At 53.5% G+C, this 19,281-nt stretch overlaps 8 protein-coding genes across 8 annotated transcripts; 3 read left to right on the top strand and 5 right to left on the bottom strand.

The window, feature by feature from the left end:
* Window positions 1–1,792: 1,792 nt before the first annotated feature.
* Window positions 1,793–3,836, bottom strand: LRP88_09928 (glycine--tRNA ligase; the record flags this gene model as incomplete). The annotated part of the gene is made up of 2 exons (XM_083246401.1): window positions 1,793–2,188; window positions 2,241–3,836. 2 exons carry the CDS (start codon window positions 3,834–3,836, stop codon window positions 1,793–1,795), a joined length of 1,992 nt encoding a protein of 663 aa, XP_083097514.1.
* A 1,449-nt stretch (window positions 3,837–5,285) lies between these two features.
* LRP88_09926 (aurora kinase) lies at window positions 5,286–6,569 on the top strand (the record flags this gene model as incomplete). The annotated part of the gene is made up of 3 exons (XM_083246400.1): window positions 5,286–5,384; window positions 5,438–6,403; window positions 6,453–6,569. 3 exons carry the CDS (start codon window positions 5,286–5,288, stop codon window positions 6,567–6,569), a joined length of 1,182 nt encoding a protein of 393 aa, XP_083097513.1.
* A 1,285-nt stretch (window positions 6,570–7,854) lies between these two features.
* Window positions 7,855–8,690, bottom strand: LRP88_09925 (peptidase M76 family-domain-containing protein; the record flags this gene model as incomplete). Its single annotated transcript, XM_083246399.1, has 2 exons — window positions 7,855–8,082; window positions 8,133–8,690. The coding sequence occupies 2 exons, from the start codon at window positions 8,688–8,690 to the stop codon at window positions 7,855–7,857; spliced, it is 786 nt and encodes a 261-aa protein (XP_083097512.1).
* A 645-nt stretch (window positions 8,691–9,335) lies between these two features.
* Window positions 9,336–10,887, top strand: LRP88_09924 (glutamate 5-kinase; the record flags this gene model as incomplete). Its single annotated transcript, XM_083246398.1, has 5 exons — window positions 9,336–9,378; window positions 9,431–9,618; window positions 9,677–9,787; window positions 9,849–10,119; window positions 10,175–10,887. The coding sequence occupies 5 exons, from the start codon at window positions 9,336–9,338 to the stop codon at window positions 10,885–10,887; spliced, it is 1,326 nt and encodes a 441-aa protein (XP_083097511.1).
* Window positions 10,888–11,091: 204 nt separating this feature from the next.
* LRP88_09923 (ribosome biosynthesis protein NIP7) lies at window positions 11,092–11,714 on the bottom strand (the record flags this gene model as incomplete). The annotated part of the gene is made up of 2 exons (XM_083246397.1): window positions 11,092–11,432; window positions 11,489–11,714. The coding sequence occupies 2 exons, from the start codon at window positions 11,712–11,714 to the stop codon at window positions 11,092–11,094; spliced, it is 567 nt and encodes a 188-aa protein (XP_083097510.1).
* A 1,881-nt stretch (window positions 11,715–13,595) lies between these two features.
* Window positions 13,596–14,496, top strand: LRP88_09922 (TIP41-like family-domain-containing protein; the record flags this gene model as incomplete). The annotated part of the gene is made up of 2 exons (XM_083246396.1): window positions 13,596–14,306; window positions 14,374–14,496. The coding sequence occupies 2 exons, from the start codon at window positions 13,596–13,598 to the stop codon at window positions 14,494–14,496; spliced, it is 834 nt and encodes a 277-aa protein (XP_083097509.1).
* Window positions 14,497–15,179: 683 nt separating this feature from the next.
* LRP88_09921 (uncharacterized protein) lies at window positions 15,180–16,970 on the bottom strand (the record flags this gene model as incomplete). Its single annotated transcript, XM_083246395.1, has 1 exon — window positions 15,180–16,970. The coding sequence occupies one exon, from the start codon at window positions 16,968–16,970 to the stop codon at window positions 15,180–15,182; it is 1,791 nt and encodes a 596-aa protein (XP_083097508.1).
* Window positions 16,971–17,519: 549 nt separating this feature from the next.
* On the bottom strand, window positions 17,520–19,211 carry LRP88_09920 (uncharacterized protein; the record flags this gene model as incomplete). The annotated part of the gene is made up of 1 exon (XM_083246394.1): window positions 17,520–19,211. The coding sequence occupies one exon, from the start codon at window positions 19,209–19,211 to the stop codon at window positions 17,520–17,522; it is 1,692 nt and encodes a 563-aa protein (XP_083097507.1).
* Between the last annotated feature and the right edge of the window lie 70 nt (window positions 19,212–19,281).

Raw genomic sequence — 19,281 nt, 5'->3', positions numbered from 1 at the left:
AACAGCAGCAGCGATGGCAATTATCGCTTCTGCAATTCATTAAGCAGTAACGATATATGCAAGGCACGGGAGCAGACGCTCCATGAACGTTGCTACGTGCCTCTTTGATGACAAAATGATGCCCCGCTTCCCTGATGAGTGTGGAGTCATGGATGTCAGTCAAGCCTTCAGACCTGGGGGAGTTGAAGGCAGGTACGCAAAGGTCTGGGCTGCTGGTCATCACTCAGCCTGGACCTTCTTAAGGACATCTACAGAACCTCGACCTTTCTTCCCATCTTCTTGGGCCAAGTTGGATTCGCATTTCAGATCATCAAACGCCAGCCCACCTTTATCGCCCCCGAAACGCCTCTTGCTGTTACGATTCAAGCGTCTGCTAGGCCTAAAAGGCTTTCAGAGCCTCGTGTGCTAAGATCGTCTAGCGGTCCAGCCCGGCTGCGCTCTGAGGCGCCCAGCTAGTTACACCATGTCGTCCACCACCATTCCTCGACCCGTCTCGATCCCTGGGACTCTCCGTCTTTGCGAGGCCCAGGAATCGATTACCCTTGGATTCCTGTCCAAGGATGCATCCTCTTCCACCAGACGTGGTGCTAATTCCGGGTTGTAGAAGCCGGCACAGAGTTCCATGGATACGCTGTAGGTTTTTCCATATAGCATCAGCAACTATCGACACGTCCATGCTATGGATGTCGTGTACAATACGTATCATAGCGCCGGCTCCCGACCGAGGATCGAGGCTGTTGCGCCGAGACTGCCACTGACTGCCACGAGACCCAAAGACAGAGTTCCAGCTACGCATGGCGAAACATCGTCGCCGCAGCCCGCCCACGAGGAAACGACATGACGCGACAGTGAGGACCGACTAGACCCATCCATACCAGACAACCCGGCGCCAAGGCCCGCCCTCAGTCCCCTTTGAAGTGTGCTAGGATCGGCGCCGAAGACGGTGACGGCCACGTTGCGATTGGCTCTCTCGACATGACAGCGAATCCCATTTACACAAAGGTACTCCGTAATAACTTGCTAATTAACAAGATTGGACTGTCTCGTGGCAGAGACCCCTTCCCGCGAGACCCTGCTCGGCTTGCCAGGTGGACGACGGGGATATCAACTCTTCCCAACCACCAAAGCCCACTATTGCAACCCAATCTCAACCTCAGGTATCTCACACGTTGCTGGGCCATGACCCGGTTCCTTTTGCCTGCCAATTCTGATAGAGAATGGAGAGGTCTCAGCCAATGCCCACCAAGAAAGATGCCAAACCGATCAGAACCCGAGACAGAGGTGCACATCATCAGTGTCGTTGGCCGCTGGTCTCATGGCTTACTCTGACCCTCCCTGACTAGGCCCCGGCCAACCCCTGGCCCTCCCGCTCGCTGGTTGTTGTTTTTGCGTCTCCGCTGCATGCATGGGCCGCAGATCCCGGAATCCTTGACATTCATGAAGGCCTGGATCCCTGCCTACCGGATTTCAGGAGAATCTGGCCAAGTACTACGTCCCCGGTAGCATCAAGAGCCGACGACGGAGCATGTGTCAGACACAGATTGCAGTCATACTATGTACCATGAGCTGCAGATAACACTTCATACGCTCGGAGAAACAATCATGACGCTGAGTAAACAAGACAGTCTCTTTTGACTCTACCAGACAGGCCTTTTTATGTAGTGTCTAGGTACATTACACCTGACAGATCCCAACTCCTGGCTTGGCCACCGTCTTTCGGCCAAGACAGCCACGCCGGTATGATATCTATATTTTACATTTCTCTCTATGCCAGCTCTATGCCAGCTCTACTTTATCGAGCAGCAACCTCCACCTCCTGACCCTCAAACTTGGGGAGCTCGGACTCAATCTGAGACCAGCCCTTTTCGCCCTCAACGAGCGACCTGATGGCGTCGATAATCTTTTCCTGGTCAGCTCTGACCTGGCTGGTGCTGTCACGATCTCGGAGAGTGACGGTGCCGTCCTGCACGGTTTGGAAGTCGATTGTGATGCCCAGAGGAGTGCCGAGCTCGTCGTTTCGGCTGTAGCGCTTGCCAATGCTGGCAGACGAGTCGTCGACACGGCTCGAGATACCAGCGGTGCGCAGACGCTGAGAAAGCTGCTTGAGGAGCGGCTTGAACTGGGGGTTGGAGGAGAGAGGAACCAGCAGCACCTTGGTAGGGGCCACGGTGGGAGGGAAGGACAGGACCTTGTAGCTGTTAGTAACTTGACGAATCATCAATTATATGAGGGATGCTTACACCACGGGCTTCATCACCGCCCTCGCTGGCGCGGGTCCAGAAGCTGTGCTCCATCAGGGAGTAAAGGATACGGCCAATACCGAAGGAGGGCTCAATGACGTTGGGGACGAACTCGCGGGTGTTCTCGACCCTCTTGCGGAACTCGATGGCGATCGACTCCTTACCAATCTGGACCTTGCCGTCGCCGACACTGGCAACCTCGATAGAGATGCTGCCAGTCTCACTGAGTTCCTTGGCAAGCTGCTCGCGCTGCTCCTGGGAGGTGGCGTCAAGAGCCGCCTCGACAGTCTTGGCATCCTTCTTGAAGAGAGGGCCAAACTTCTTCTTCTCAATGTCGATCTGCCACTCCTCGATGACGAGGGGCTCCTCGCGTCGCTCGCGCACCACCAAGGGGGCACCAGTCTTCTTGGCGTGGACGCTCAAGTCGTAAGCACTTCGGTCGGCGCAGCCAACACACTCAATCCAGCCAGAGGTGGTGAACAGCTCACAGTCCCAGCAATCGCAGGCGTAGTGGGCCATCTCGTTGGCCATGTGCTGACGGAAACGCATCTTGCTCAGATCGACACCAATCTTCTGCATGAAAAGGTTAATGCGGGCGAGGAAGTAGCCCAGAGTCTCGTTATCAACCAGACCCTCCTTGACAGCCTGGCCAACCTTGACGGTCTTGGTCTCAGTCTTGCCAGACAGCTGAGTGTCGCGGTCGAGGAGGACAAGCTCAATGTCCTCGACTTCGTGGAAGCGGCTATGCTTCTTACCACCCTCGGGATCGACAAAGTGCTCGATCTCAGCCATGAGGAACTCACGGACTCGCAGGAGACCGGCACGAGGAGAGATCTCGTTTCGGTAAGACTTGCCGATAGAGGCGGACGCGAAAGGCATCTGGGACTGGTTGAACTCGAGGAGCTTGGCAAAGTTGAGGAACTGGCCCTGGGCGGTCTCGGGGCGAAGATAGCCGGGGTAGTTGCTGCTGGGACCAATGGTGGTCTGGAACATGAGGTTGAAGGAGACGGGCTCCGAGGGCTGGAGACCGGTAGCGGGGTTCCTGAGGTCGTACTTCTTGATGAGCTCACCGAGCTCAGGGCCACCATAGTTGTCGATTCTGGCCAGGACCTCCTGATACTCCTGGACGACGGCATCGTCGAGCTTGACAGCCTCCGTCTTGGCCTTCTTCTTCTTCTTCTTGGGGTCCTCCTCCTTGTCCTCCACCTTCTGGCCACGGGCCTCCTTGTCGCCGTTCAGTCGAGCCTCGAGAATAGCCTCGACGAAGTGGTCGGCTCGGAGAATCTCGCCGTTCTTGGGGTCCTTGCACATCCAGTCGGCGAACTTGTCGACGTGACCACTGGTCTTGAGGACCTCGTGAGGAGTCAAGACAGTGCAGTCAACCTCGAGCATATCCTCCTCGAGAATGAAGTGCTTGCGCCAGACGTCGATGACGTTGGCCTGGAGGGAGCAGCCAGGAGGGCCATAGTCGTACAGACCACCAACGCCGCCGTAGATCTCGAACGAGGGGGTATAGAACATGCGACGTCGAAGAATGGACTCGAGGACAGCCTTGTCAAGGGGCTGGCCCTTAAGGGTAGTAGCGGTGGAGGTCATGGTGACTGGTTTGCGCTTCTGCGACTTTTGAATCTGAAAAGCGTTGAGGGGTCGTGAGGTCGCAAAGGTGCGACGGGCAGCGACGGTGCGGGGTGGTGGCGGTGGTGGTCTTGCGCAGGCCGTGAAACGGAACCTGGGACCAAAGCGTGAGTAACTGAGCTGCCTCGTCAAGGGCGGCGCTGCAGAAAAAGATGTTGTCGAGGGTGAGGTTGGAGGGAGCGAGAAGAGACGAATTGGCTTCATCCACTCGAAGTTTACAAAGTCGTAAGAGGATAGAGGAGGGAGGCGTGAGTCACAAGCTCAAGCCGCACTGGTTCCCCTGGGGTCCTCTTTTTGTCAGGTAGGTATGTACGACGGGTAGGCAAGTCAGTCACTGACTCTTGGGCCGGACTGTTTGGGGAGGGATGGACAGCGGTGGACGTCGGTGGATGGTGGGGGAAGCAAGCAGGCGTTGTGAGTTTCTCTGGGGGCTGCCGAGCGCTGATTCGGTGATTTCGGTGGTTTGAAGCCCTACGGTGTAGATTTTGCCGTTCTCTTTGCAGCCGTACAAGTGAGGCCTAGACGTGACTGACTTTTTTTTGCGCCTTCCCGATTCATTGACCTCCGACCGGAGCCACTTGCCGTTTGCAAAGCTTGTTCCTGATGGCCTTGACATTAGTCATTGTCAGCAATATATTGCCAAGCAACGCAAATTTCTCGGAAGCAGGCTGCCCAATGACAAGAGGAGAGAAGATCACTGTGATAGACCACATCCATATGACACTGGCTGATGAGGCAAAAATGACACGCAAAAAAGAAACCCAATGCGAGACTCGAACTCGCAACCTTTCGATCACCTTAGACATCCGTTCTTGTGGAGGAGCCAAGATAGACTGGGAATTGTTAGTTTGGATGAGCATTTGTGAAGTGACTGGAGAAAACATACAGTCGAATGCGCTAACCATTGCGCCAATTGGGCCGAGGCGTTTATCGCTGGTTGGCGGCTCTTAACTTTGAGTCCTATACCCCAGCCACAATGGCCAGCTAGCAACCAAAACACGAGACCATTAGCCTACCCTGCTCTAAGGGCAATTAAGAAGGTATTGTAAAAGTAATAAGAGAGACGTCTAAAATGCAAATTCTATCAAGATACTCTTTACATATTCTGGTATATTATTATGCAGATTAATATCTAATGCTTAGGACGAGGTAGATCTTATTTTTAACCCGCATGCCACGCCAAGTGCTCAGCTGGGCAGTCAGCGACAATTGGCCCAAGCTCCCCCACAATCCGTTGCTTTGACAACGTTCTGTTTGTCAGACTAGGCCTGTAGGTGACGGCCCGGGTTCATAAAAAGACAGTCCATGTCCGGTGATCGAGGTTTACACTCTAATCGCGTCGATCCATCTTTTGCTCTTCCCTTCCACTTCGTTACTAACCCCCCAGACAGCCCATCGTCCTTACTCGCCATGGCTGCCCGTACTCTTGAGGCGACATTTGAGCGCATGACGGTGAATGATGAGAATGACTCCGTCGGTGAAAGCTCCAAGTCGTACTCCAAGTCCAAGGTATGTCCGAATTCTGTTGTGCTGATGTTTAGTGACTAACATCGGATTGGCAGGCCGTGGTCTCAACGACTTCATCCTCCCATGGCAGCAGTCGACCCAACCTCTTCAAGGTTGCTCTCCAGTCTCACAGCGGTAATGCCAACGCTGCCGTAGTGCTACCCTCCCAGGCCGCCCAACGAAAGGCCAACGCTCCCTCATCACCTCCCCGAAAAGCCCTTCCTTCCTCGTCACGGACATCAGAAGAGGCCGAAGAAGAACGAGACTCGCTTGCCTCCCTCCCTGAGCAAGCCTCCATCCCCAAACAACTCCACCTGGGCATGTTTGAGATCGGCCGCCCTCTCGGCAAGGGCAAGTTTGGACGAGTTTATCTAGCAAGGGAGAGGGCCTCGGGTTTCATATGCGCCCTCAAGGTCCTTCACAAGAATGAGCTGGTGCAGCATAGAGTCGAGAAGCAAGTCCGACGAGAGATCGAGATCCAGAGCAACCTGCGACACCCAAACATCCTTCAGATGTACAACCATTTCCATGACAGCAAACGAGTCATTCTCATCCTCGAGTTTGCTGGCAAGGGCGAGCTGTACAAGCACCTTCGACGAGAGAACCGATTCCCCGAGTGGAAGGCGGCTCAGTATATTGCTCAGGTCGCTTCGGCTCTGCGCTACCTCCACCGCAAGCATGTCATCCACCGGGACATCAAGCCCGAGAATATCCTGCTCGGCATCCATGGAGAAATCAAGATGTCGGACTTTGGCTGGAGTGTCCATGCTCCCAACAACCGGAGGAAGACCATGTGTGGAACTCTCGACTACCTCCCCCCAGAGATGATCAAACCCGGCACAACCGACAACTACTACAACGAGAAGGTTGACCTGTGGAGCTTGGGTGTTTTGGCGTATGAATTTCTCGTCGGCGAGGCGCCTTTCGAGGATTCGCCCATAATGACTCAGCGGAGGATCGCAAGGGCCGACATGGCGGTTCCTAAATGGGTGAGCCCAGAGGCTACGGACCTCATCAAGAAGGTAGGCACACTCACCTACTCTTACGGATAATATGCTGACTTGAGACAAGTTGCTTGTGTTGGATCCCGAGAAGCGAATCCCTCTGGACGACATCCAGACGCACCCTTGGATCATCAAGCACTGTGTCAAGGGGGAGCGGGCCTCCAACCGCGAAAAGGCACAGTAATCTGACTAGACTTAGGTATGGATACCCTAAGGAACAAAGGCGTTACGGAGAAGCTTAGGATGACTCTCTGGGCTGTGATCATAATGATGTGATGAACGTCTTCACACGTAAAGATGGGACCTTGCCTCTATGCTCATTGTTAGGCCGAGGCCGGCGTCTATTGGATCGCTATCTTTTCCGATACCTAGAGAGCATATGGGTTGTTTGGGGGCGTGGGTTGGGACCTGGGTTGGGACCTGGGTTGGGTTACATGGAAGGGGCGTTTTGGCGATTTAATTTTTGATCTATGTTGAGGACGGAACCTGGCCGTTTGCGTTTGTTAGAGTACTGTTGTAAGCGTTTTTACATAGCATCATTAGTGGTTGCTTAACGAATCGAGAAGATATGCTCAAGTTTTATATGCCTTTACTTAGGTCCTGATCATGAACGGGGCTCAGACTGTTCCCCGTTGCAAGAAGGGACAAGCCGGCGCATACAATTAGCTTGGCCAGCGTCTCGTACCAAAACCCTGTTGCGGGAACAACTTGTTACACCCTCTCACGGCGGGATCAGTTTGAGCCAGAATTTCAGGTATGATCTTCCGGTTGATGCTTTTATTGCCTGCTAGAAAGGCATTTAACCCGAAAACTCAAAATCGGGCTCAGTCTGATCCCAATTCATGATCTGGGCCTTAGTAAGAGTCTTGCCGGCCACCTTGCCCTGGTGATTAGGGTGACTAAATCATGCGGCAAGTATAATCTCATGTATTAGGAAACTATGATTAAAGTAGGCATACTCCTAAGGTAAGACTTTCTCATAAGTTAGTAATAGGAAATTAGAGTATCCTTAAGAAATGGGCATCCAGAGAGCCTCAGCACATAGAAGTGGCAAGCAAGTCAGCTCTAGTTACCAGGTTGTCTGTGAGAAGATCAAGAGAGCAATATCACTAAGTAACTTCTAAGGTAGACAAGGGCACAAAGCCAGTTTCATTAGAGACGCGCATCAGGGCAGCCTGGAGAGTCCCCAACTCATGGCCCAAGTATTGGGAAGAGATATGACTGAGACGCCCAGGCAAATTGGCATGCTCATGAGCTTGAGATACCTAATTAGGAGTGCTGCGAGATTCACTATATCGCTATGGTTTTACACGTGAATGTAACATGGATATGAGCTTGGCGGGTCATGGTACGAATGGCAGTTGTGGTACAAATAGTAAGACTCCTTGTCTAAGGGGGTATCGCTGATAATATTGGTGTAAAAGTAGAGATATTGTACAAGTCCTTTTATCGTCGCAGTCGTTAATCAATCACCGGTACACTTCATCAAATGGCCGTGTGTCAGAGAAACAAGAGTCCCAGACTTGGTTGACCACCTTGGTTGCTTGGACGTCGTCTTTGCAACGGGGTCTGGCCATGACGGACTGGATAGCTCTTGTGCGCACGCAGTTCTGGAACTGCTGTGTCAACTTCCAGTTGCCTCGGGTAAAGGCCTCTCGTGTCCATCTGCATTCGCCGCTGAGCATGGATGCTCGGATCTAGTGTATCAGTTAGCATCGCGGTCAAGCATCAACTCAATCTCACCCACCTCTGTGCAGGCAGCATGCTTCAAGTCCTTGTCGCCGGTCCAGTCCACCTTCCACCGCAGGTGATCCCAAGCGTGCACCATCTCGTGCGCGAGCGTGTCCTCCAAGTGTTTTCGGTCTCGTACTTCGTTTGCGCAGAGCAGGATGCCATGGTTTGGGCTAAAGCCACCAGACTGACGATGAACCTGACCATCCTCCTCGAGATGGGCGGGGCACCGACGACAGACGACATTGGAAGGGTCTAGCCGTCCGTTGAGGGCCTGGATCTTCTCGGACATGAAGCGGACAACGGGGGAGTAGGTGAAGAGCCAGTCCCGGTAGTCCTCGCAGCGCTTGCAGTCACGCTCCTCGTGGACGCGGTATCGCCACTCACGGTAGTGGAATTGGCCCTCGGGGGTCATCTGACCAGAAAGGATCTTGAAGTAGTTCATCCACCATGCCGTCTCTGGGTCAAAGCCGGTCCGCGCAGGGTTGTTGAAGACTTCCTTGGGAGCTGCTGTGGAGGAGCTCGGCGCAGCTGCCGGGGTGCTTGAAGATGAAGCCGGAGGTTCGGATGACATGATGGGGATGGATTGGACACGAATCAATTAGATTGATCAGCTGGATTGAACACGGACAGCCTTGTTTGGGGTCGGCAAGGCTGATGAATTATCGTCGTGATGTCTCGAATTGATCTCTCTTTACCTTCCAGCAACGCCCTAGCATGGTGGAAATTCTGCCGCCGGAAAACCATCGGTGGCACGCCGAGGGCGGTGAGCCTATACATGACCCCTGATTGGCCCAATCCTCCGAACCCCCTCGACCCATTTTTCCGACATCGGGTCTGGGGATTCATGGGCTTGTCGAGCACAGTCCAATCAACTCGACCATCCACCAACGTTTGCCCAGGATTCTCCCAAGTTGCGCCCAACTCATGACAGAGAGACACCTGCGGTTCCACATCCAAAGCGACAAGGGCGTGCCAAAATGACGAGTGAAATCACTTCTCAATGTAAGCCTTTTTCTTGTCTTCTACTTGCTTCATTCATGTTCTTCCCGTCCATCTCGCGGGTAGTGTTCGGCTGAGGCTTCTGTACAATACTTGTGGTATATATAGACGCCAGGGCATTTCCATGTGAAAACACCAAGCACCGCACCAATCCCTGAAATTCACAAGGCCAAGACGAGAGAGGCATTAACTGACCTCTTCGCCTTTATTCGCAGCCATGAGAGGAAATGGAAAGTCCCTCACCGTCGTCATCAAGCTTGGTACGTCGAGAAGGAAGCTTTGAGTCATCCCCCACTAACACAAGGTCTCTAGGAACGAGCTCAATTGTCGACGAAAAGACTCATGAGCCCCTTCTCCCAATCTTGACTCTAATTGTCGACACGGCCGTTAAGCTTCGCAAAGATGGTCACCGGGTCGTCATTGTTTCCTCGGGCGCCATCGGCGTTGGCCTCCGACGCATGGATGTCGAGAAGCGCCCCAAGCATCTCGCACAGCTGCAGGTGGGATCACAGTTGCACAACTTTTGAATGTGAAGACTGAAGTGCTAACCCGGTAAAGGCACTCGCTGCCATTGGCCAGTGTCGTTTGATGAGTCTCTGGGATAGCTTGTTCACCCACTTGAGGCAGCCAATTGCCCAGATCCTGCTCACAAGGAACGATATTGCAGATGTAGGCTCATTTTCACTTGAGATTCAATGTTCAATCAACAAACTAACAAATTCTATTCTAGCGGACAAGATATTTTAATGCTCAAAATACCTTCAATGCTCTCCTTGAACAAGGAGTGATCCCAATTGTCAACGAAAACGATACCTTGGCCGTCTCAGAAATCAAGTTTGGCGACAACGATACCCTCTCTGCCATCACCGCTGCCATGATCCACGCCGACATGCTATTCTTGATGACGGATGTCGACTGTCTCTATGACAAGAACCCGCGAACAAACCCAGACGCCAAGCCGATCGAGGTGGTCGAAGACATCTCAGCCCTTCAAGCTGATGGTACGTATTCATTCTCATGAATTTGTTACATATAAAGTTAACCGAGATCAATCAGTCTCGAGTGCCGGCTCAGCTCTTGGCACAGGTGGAATGAGCACCAAAATCATTGCCGCAAGATTGGGAACCTCGGCTGGTGTCACAACCATCATCACCCGATCCTCAAACCCAGGAAATGTGCTAAACATTGTTCGATATCTTCAATCACAGCAAAAAGGACACTCGTCCCCAAGCGCCGATGAAGGAATCAGTCACTTGACACGATCAGCTTCGGCCCTCTCCCTCTCATCTTCAGCGGACCTCACCAGCCCTCCCCTGCATACTCGATTCGTACCAGCGGATGATCCCATCCGAGATCGCCATTTCTGGCTACTCCACACTCCATATCCCCACGGAACCCTCTATATTGACTCGGGAGCCTACAAGGCACTCCTCGGCAAGGCTGGCCTGCTTCCTGTTGGTGTTGTTGACGTGGAGGGCAACTTTGCGCAACAGGAGGTGGTGCGGCTCGTGGTGGTCAAGCGTCGGACAACCCCTGGCCCTGACGGCAAGCTCTGGGATGGCATCCCAGAAGAGGTTGGAAGAGCCCTGGTGAACTATGCCGCTGCCGAGATCGGGCGTATCAAGGGGCATCAGAGCGTCGAGATTCAAAAGATCCTGGGTTACGCTGACAGCGAGTATGTTGCCCACCGGCAACATGTTGGCTTCTTTAGAAGAGACAGCAGACCTGTGAGCCCGTCTCGAGAAATCAACCGGGCGGTGATGGAGTAGGAACCACGTTGGAATGTCAAAAAACGGTGCAAGCGAATAGATTTGAGCATATAGAGCGCTTTCTGATGATATCTAGCCGTCTATGTAATCAATCACCCAAGCATTGATGTGCTCGGTGCAAATTTTCCCCCCACAACGCCAAAGAATGAAGGATGAATAAAGAGCCCCAACGCCAGCAAAGTACTCACGTCGACAGCTCCAGGCTTAACCCGTCGCGAACAAGTTGTCTTCGTCTCGGAGGTACTCGCCGCAGTCGGCCTGTCTGAAGCAGGTGATACCCGTGGGATCTAGCCTTCGGGCCTCGGCCGTGCTGCGCGCCGTGACGCCAAAGCCCAGGGGCGTGTCGTTCATGCTGTAGACGACGACGCCCTGGTGCTCGGGGCAGTCCTCGGACCAGCGACCGACGTGGGCCTTAACCACGTTGCTGCCGTAGAGGAACGGCATGGTGCCGTTCTCCTTGACCCAGATCTTGTAGCGGGCGTGCTCGGCGATGATAGGGAGGGCCGTGACGTGCAGGCGAAATTTGCCCGACTTGGTAAACTTGCCTAAAGGATCGGGGCGTTAGCCATTGGCGCAACATGTGCGTACGGAGAGTACATACCAAGGCAGGTTCCTAGGGAGAGGAGCTTGTCACGGGCGATCGAGGTGGCCAGGTTGGCGATGGACAGGCGCACATAGAAGACGCGATCGCGAACGAGGCGGAAGACGTAGCGGTCGGCGTTGGGGGAATCGTCAAGCGGCGCGATGAGGTTCTTGAGCGAGCTGCCGGTGTAGTTTGCCAGCTTCTCAAAGAGAGTCTGGGTCTCCTTTTCAGTGAGGGGCCGCATGATGTCTGTCGTTGAATGTGTTACAAAGGTAGTAAGTTGGTGATGTTGGATTCTTGGTGTTGAAGTTTAGAAAAAAAGTTCCTCTGGGAGAACTGATAAGGAGCTTATCGCCAAATGTGGGGGGCCGGGGTGGGTACGTACTCGCCGGACTGCATCTTGCTGTTCCACTTTGAACATCCATCACCACTTGAGAACCGAACCAAATTGCTTTTGTTGTTTTCCAAGGTTTTCTTGTTAGTTAGGTTTCGATATCCATGTTCTGTTACTCATTTGAGCATTAAAACCACTATGTATAAACTCTTCATCTTCACCATGGGTGGCCGACCAGAAGACGACTCGCTGTTCACTTACAAGACTGGTGGAACAGCATACCCGTAACACCCTCACAGACTGAGGCAAAACTGCTTTGTCCTATATTTTTGCTATTTTATTAACCCTGGGCTTCTTGTATTTTATCTCTTTCTTTCAATGGACTCATTAATTACCACATTCCCCTCCTGTGGCTCTGCCAAGGGTGTCTTTTGAAGAGCTGACCTTGCAGCGCTCGAAATCAACTCGACCTACTACATTTTATTTATTATTCATGTCTACCCAAACACTATAACACACCTATTTTCCTCGCTGCTTATATAAACCAAGTCTCCAGGGCTTGAACATGCGTCCTTTCGCTTCCAATTCCCTCGAGTCTGTCATCATCACTATCGTGCGTACCGTCATTAATGTGGCTGCGTACCTCCTTGGGACTAACTGAGTAATCTCATAAAATATTTACCGCCATCGTAATAGTGTGATTATCTCACAACATCTGTCCGTGACTGACAGTGAGTTACGACAAAAGACCATGTCAAAAGGAGCATTCATACAATGGAACCACTCTATTCTACACGTTGCCTCGATACTGTTTAATATCTCATCTATAAGATAGCAACTACTCTTTAGCATTCTGGCTTTATGATACCTGACAAACATCATGTTGACGATTAGACACTATGACAACATCCAGCTAACACTCTGCCACAGTCCCCTGATCACCGGGGTGGAAACCTGACCCGAATAACAGCCCTCAGGCGATTGCCGGCTAAAGAGACGTTGGACGGAATTTTTTATAAAAGATTTCACTTTAGAAGTCGCAAAATTGAGCCTTTGTCTATTCGCTGGGTACTAATCGTATACCTCACCCATCCCGCTGTTCTGGGTGATGAACACACAAAGGACATCCTTGGAAATAATATTCAGATATTGAACATATTGGCCAGGTTTAGACAAATGATTTGATGGCCGACTCTTTCATCTTGAGTTGAGTGGCAATGAATACATGTTGATGGTGCTCTGAAGCTTGATGAACGATGAAGCCATCACGAAGAGTGGGGGCAGCCAGCAACATCGATATCAGTCCTTCACATTATCTATACAGAGAACTATCCATATAGTTAAAATTGCAAGGCCTTTTAGACGCTCAAATAATCTCTTGCTTATGGATGGGGTCCTGTCGAGCACATCTTGCGGCAGTTGGGCAATCACTTCTAACATTTTGCAATTTCTGAGTAGCTAGGACCTAGTCCCACATATGCTCTGGATTGGTTTTGGATTTTAAACCGCCTCTAATTCGAGGGCTGGTTTTCTCCCTAAGAACCTCAAAATGATACTTGAAGGGGCCCAACGTCCAGGAGAGATTGATAAGACAGGTACGGGTACCATGGAGCGGGGACCAAGGTACCTGCGAGAGCTCCCCCACCAAACCCCACCACCACCAGACCCTTCCACACCTCGAGGTACCTTGGATTGTAAAGCTTCATCTTGAAACAAGCACCTTGTCTCCATCTGCGGCACATCTCATCCTCCATCGCCCAGCCGCTACCACTCCGTAACCGCTCGCCCAATATGAATCACATCACCGACATCAACGAACCCTATCCGACCCCCGAGGCTCTCACCGCGGCCACCAGCACCCACAACCAGGGCCGATTCCGCATCTCGACACGCAAGCTCCCCATCTCAAAGGCCGGCGCGATAGACTCCCTCACCGACAAGATCGGCATCCCCATGCCCGAGATGATCTTTGGCGAGAACCTCGTCTCCCTCGAGCACGTGCCCTCGGGCTGGTCCGTCAGCTTCAACACCCCCGACGCGCTCGACGCCGTTGACAAGACGGATCGACACATGCTCAAGGTCGCCTACGCCCGGGATTGGGAGAGCACACGGGAGGGGACCACACAGGGGATCAAGGAGGTTGTCAAGCCTTATGACTGGAGCTACTCGACGACATACACCGGCACGCTGGCCCCAGGAGCCCAGCAGTTTGCGCCCACGGACCAGGCTATCCCCATTGAGCTTCTCAAGCGCCGGGACCCCATGATCTTCTTTGACGAGGTCATGCTGTACGAGAGCGAGCTCGACGACAATGGCATCTCCATCTTCAGCGTCAAGGTGCGCGTGCACGAGAAGCGCATGCTTCTGCTGTGCCGGCTGTTCATGCGCCTGGACAATGTCATCTTGCGGATACGTGACACCCGCATCTATGTCGACTTTGAGACTGATACTGTCCTTCGCGAGTACTCTGCTCAAGAGGAGAGCTTTGCGAATGTTAAGAGGGTGAGTGCATTTGACTGACCACTTTGACTGCCAGTGAAGCCAAGAGTTGCTAACTGTCAATCTGTAGAAACTCTTCATGTCTGGCAGATTGCCCGACGATATTACCATTGCCCTGCGCGATCCTAATGTGCTGGCGCCGCTACTGCCTCTAGTAGAGCAGCGGACAGAGGCTGTCAAGCTCAGCGCATGAGATGATATTCAAGTATATCAGTATTTCGATCACGGTGTTGGGCGTTGGTGGTTGGTTGCTTCAGTCACGGCATCAGCTGGGAGCGAGATGATCTGACTTGATAAAAATGAATTTGTTTTGGATTCCAATAAAGCCAGCAGCATTATGCTTCTTTAAACACAGCCGGCCTTTACATCTGGTTTGGCCTTGTTTGCTCAACCACCGAGACAACCCCCCCCCCCGACCCCGAAGAAACGTGATACATGCCATAAACGACCATCATTTCAGACCCTTCATGATGAGGAGAAAAAAAAGACAAGACCAACACCCTGCGTAACTCCACATGTTTTACTTCGCTAACACGAACCGCTCCAAACCCCTAACGCCCTCCCAGAGCCTACTCGCTACCAAGAGAAACTTCGACGATGCCGCAAACAAGCCTCCTTCATAGAGCCGTTCAGAGGTCAATGACACCGACACCTCTGGCCTCATGAATCACAACCTCGCGCAAGGGGGTGTTTGGCTCGGATACAACATCCATGTCATCAACACCCGCTTCTGGATGGCAACTAGACAGTTGAGAAAAAAGATGTGCCACTCTGAACAGAAGACAAGCAAACTGTCCTGTCACCGTCCCTCTGGAGATGCTGAAGCCGGTTAGGGACCACAGCAGTTTCTTTCCCCTGCCTTTGTTTGCTCGTGCCTCATCGTGCACCTGGCGGTGACGAGCTCTGCGTAACCTCCTCATAGTCAAGCTCCCACCTGTCCACTTCCTTGAACTTCTTGACTGCCTGTCTCAGCTCATCTGCAGACGGCATGTGTGAGCTCTCGCCGCTTCCGTCACCATCAAATGTGTCGTCTGGGAGCGGTTGGAACTGGCTGCGGTCGTGCTCATCGTTGTCACTGCCTTGCTCCTCGCCCTCATTCTCCTTATCTGACGAGCGCCGGGAGTAGGTCTGCTGATTCCGCCCCTTGGACTTGTTGGAGGTTGCCTGTCTGCCCTTCGGGGCCTGCGCTGGGCGTCCGCCCCGTGAGCCTGGTCGACTGGCTTGTCTCCTCCGGGTCGTCCGGCTATCCACATACGAGAGCTCATCCTCGCCCTGCGGCATCTCTGATGTGTCGTACTCCTCATCGCTCTCCAGTCCCAGGGGGTCCCGCTGCTTCTTGTACCGGCGCTTCGGGAGTAGATTGGTGAGATCGGCGGTTGTGAGCTTAGGAGAGGGTTGTCTCCGAGTGGCAGCCCTGCCTTTGGTCTTGGTTGCCCGTGTCTCGGCGTAGTTGGGCGAGTGTGTCAGCGAAGGGGGGGAAGAGACGTCTGAGAAGTTGTCGGCTCGAGGTGGTGTGGCAACGGACGGTCTCCGTCGTCGCTTTGCCAAGGTATGGATATCTGGCCAAACGTCGTTTCCCTCTTCTGAATCGCTGCTGGCAGGTGGTGCCATGATCTCTTCATCGTTGACTGGCGTGACAGGTCGATCGGGGAGAATGGGTGAAGGGCCAAGCGGTGACGAGAGGGAGGAGAGTGAAGAGTCGCTTGCGCTGTCATCAACAAGATCGACCTCGCTGGCAGCTCTTCCTTCCTCCTCCTGTTGTTCCTCTTCGTAGTCTTCTTCCTCTTCCTCCACATCGATGCGCGACATCTTCTCTGGCCTATCGCTACTCGGTACCGCATCCTCGCTCTTGCGCTTTCTACGCCTCGGCCCCGTCGATGCCTCTGGAGTAGCCTCACGCTCAGCTTCGAGCTCAGATTCGGGTTGGGTCCTCCGTCTGTTGTTGAGCGGCGTCGACTCGGCCTCGGGCAGAAACTCCTCCTCGTCCTCGCTCTCCGAATCAGGCTCCTGACCTGTCCCAGCCTCTTCCGGTCGGGGCTTCCGCGCGGTCCCCAGGATACTCGGCTCTCGCGCGCGTCGTCTGAAGGCGCCGAAGTGGAGCGTCGAGCTAATGCTGGGCGTGTTGCCGCCGCGACTGCTTGGTCTGATGGGCGGGTCGTTTCGGCCGATGATACTGGATTGACGCGGCCTGCGTTTGAAATTGCTCAGGTTCAGTGATGATGTGTCGGTTGAGCGCATTCCTCCTCGCTCGCCATCGCCATCGTCATCGAAGCTATCATCGAGATCGCCAAACACGCTGTCCGCCAGATCCAATCCCGTCGTGTCTCTCCGATTCGTGGGCGTGGCTGTAATTCGTCGTCCACCCTCGACTGAGCTGCCCGAGTCTTCATCCGCAGCGTTGTTACCGCTTGCAGAGGTTGGGTCCTCATTGGCCAGCCTGTCGAGCGCCGCATCGCGACGTCGGCTCGTAGCCAGAACCGCCTGCTCATCAGTCGCGCTAAGGCGGGCACCAGAAGCTCGTGTCGTTCGTCTTCGCCCTCTCTCCGGAGACTTGTCCTGGCGGGGAAGTTCGTTGTCGCTCGGGGCTTCAGCCTCGGGTGTGGGAGATCGTGCAGCAGCTTTCGCAGATTGTGCGGGCGCGCGACGCGCTCGTTTAGGGCGAGGCATTGTTTGACTGTCTGTTGTTTCGGTGTGGAATATGTGCGTCAAGGCCCTTCCGGGATAAATGATCGAAGTGCGGCTGCGACCAGCCTGAAGCTGTCCCAGAGACTCAAGTTTGCACTTTTGGGAAGCGGAGGTGCGGCAATGATGATGATATTGAGTGTGCGGGAGAGAAACACGCCAACGGGACGCGACGCGATAAGAGCTGGTACGTACCTTCCGTGAGTGGATCCACAAAAACACCGGGCGCTTGGACCAGGTCCCGGAGCTTCAATCTCAAGATCGGCGTGGAAGGAGCCGATCGCGCATCAATTCTCGTACCTTGCATTTGGACTCATCCATCTTATCATGACAATGTCATCCCCCAAGAAACTGCACATTTACTTCATTTACTAGGCGCATTTCTGGAGACGGTAATATGTTACATATGCTATGGAGATATCGTGATAAGCCCTGACCGGTCTATACAAATAGACTTTTCTCTTTATGTCTCTGTTCATACAAGATTCCATTCCCTATCGTACATTTCATAACAAGACTGGCCGATTTATGTCATTAAATTAGGGCCTGTCCCTTGAACATGCTGTGCTTGACCTCTGCAACCACATCCTTTCTATCATCGTTGCCCACGAGGACGATGCCACGGCCTCGTCGTCCCATTCGCCCGGCACGGCCAAGTCGATGGATAAAGTCAATCGTTGTGTGTGGGACGTCGTAAAGAATAACGTGTCGAACAGCCAATGTGTCGATACCTCTCGAGGCCAGATCCGTGACGACAAGAACCCTTACGTTGGCAAGGGATCGCTGGCGAGATGGGCTCGGGGGAGTGGGGATCCTCAGGGGCTCGGGGGACGTGAAGGTCTCAAGGACTTCGCCGTGACGTTTCTCAGGGGTATCCCTGTGGAGGGCTTCGGCATTGATACCCTTCTCTCTGAGGTAGGCAGCTAGCTCTTCCGTCTTCTCACGCTCGTTGACAAACACCATGATGCGGCGAACGTCAACTTCACCCTTGACGGGACCCTCGTGGCTCGCAGATTCGCGACCGATCGAGTAGATGGCATCCGCACAAGCGAGATCCTTCTTGTTGCGGTAGGGGTCCTTTGAAACATCAATGACACCAAGTTGAACACGTCGAGGGATGGCGTGAAGATTGGGAGTGGTGATTCGAGTCATCTTAGGGTAGTTTGTGGCGAGGAAGTTGTTGAGCTTTCGAGGGATGGTGGCTGAGCAGCAAACAAACTGCTTCAGGGACGGTGATGCCCGCTCAATGATGCTGGTCGTAACAGGGGCGAAACTTCGATCAAAGAGCGAGTCTGCCTCATCGACAATCAGATGTGTTACTCGTGAAAGGATGTTGGGATCCGAGTCAGCAATGGATGCCAGAAGATGGGGAGTTGAGACGATGATGTCGACGCCCCTGGGTCCGTAGAGGTTGCGCTGAATCTGTTGCGGCTTCAGATCAGAGGACAAGAGCTCCGTCTTGAACTTGGCCACATGAGATATCGACTTGGACACCTTTGTAACCTGGTGGGCGAGCTCCGCCGTAGGGACAAGCACAACAACCTTGGGACGAGCCATCGTAGGGTGAGGCTCGTCAAAGGCCTTGTATTTGGACTTGCTCGCCAATTGTCGCTCCTTCTCGGCCTCCCAGCGCTCCCTGTAGGCCTTGATCTCGGGGTCCTCCGCTTCCGCCATCTTCAAAGCGTCAATGGCTGGAAGAAGGTAGGCAAGAGTCTTTCCGGAGCCCGTCTCAGCGGCGAGCAGAAAAGACTTCATCTCGGTCGAGGGTCTCTTCGGATCCAGTGGGCCCTTCTGTCCCAGGAGGGCGGGGATTGCGAGTCTTTGGACAGGAGTCGGCTTGATGTCGGTCATGCCCTTGAAGAGCTCGTCGTTGACAGCCGCCTGGAGGACGGGGATGAGGTCGAAGTTGTCGAATGACTCGTACTCGGTCATGGTTTCCTTGAGAATCGTGCGCTTTCCATATGAGACGGTAGCTAGGGCGCGCTGCATCTTGAGCGCCTTTCGATCGTCTCCGTCCCTGTCCCTCGAGTCTCGTCTACCATCTCTTTCCCTATCTCTTCCCTTGCCTCCCTTCGCATCCAAAGCACGCTGCCGTCCGGCCCTCCGAGCGGGATCGACGTTGGCATAAGTCCGGTTCATGCCGCCAAAGGGGCCCGGGGCGTCTCGGCGTCTTCGTCGGTCATCTCGAGATGGTGGTGCTTCGTCAACTCGGTCAGAGAGAACCATGCGAGAGGGGCGAGCCTTTGCGCGTTGTGACAGAAAGCGCTGGGCTAGGCATGGTTGCAATGGCACTCGA

Source organism: Fusarium phalaenopsidis (assembly GCF_050370095.1).
Source record: "Fusarium phalaenopsidis strain FUZ10S chromosome Unknown contig_32304, whole genome shotgun sequence".
In the NCBI taxonomy this organism is placed as follows: Eukaryota; Fungi; Ascomycota; class Sordariomycetes; order Hypocreales; family Nectriaceae; genus Fusarium; species Fusarium phalaenopsidis.
This window is presented reverse-complemented; position numbering and strand designations above follow the sequence as displayed.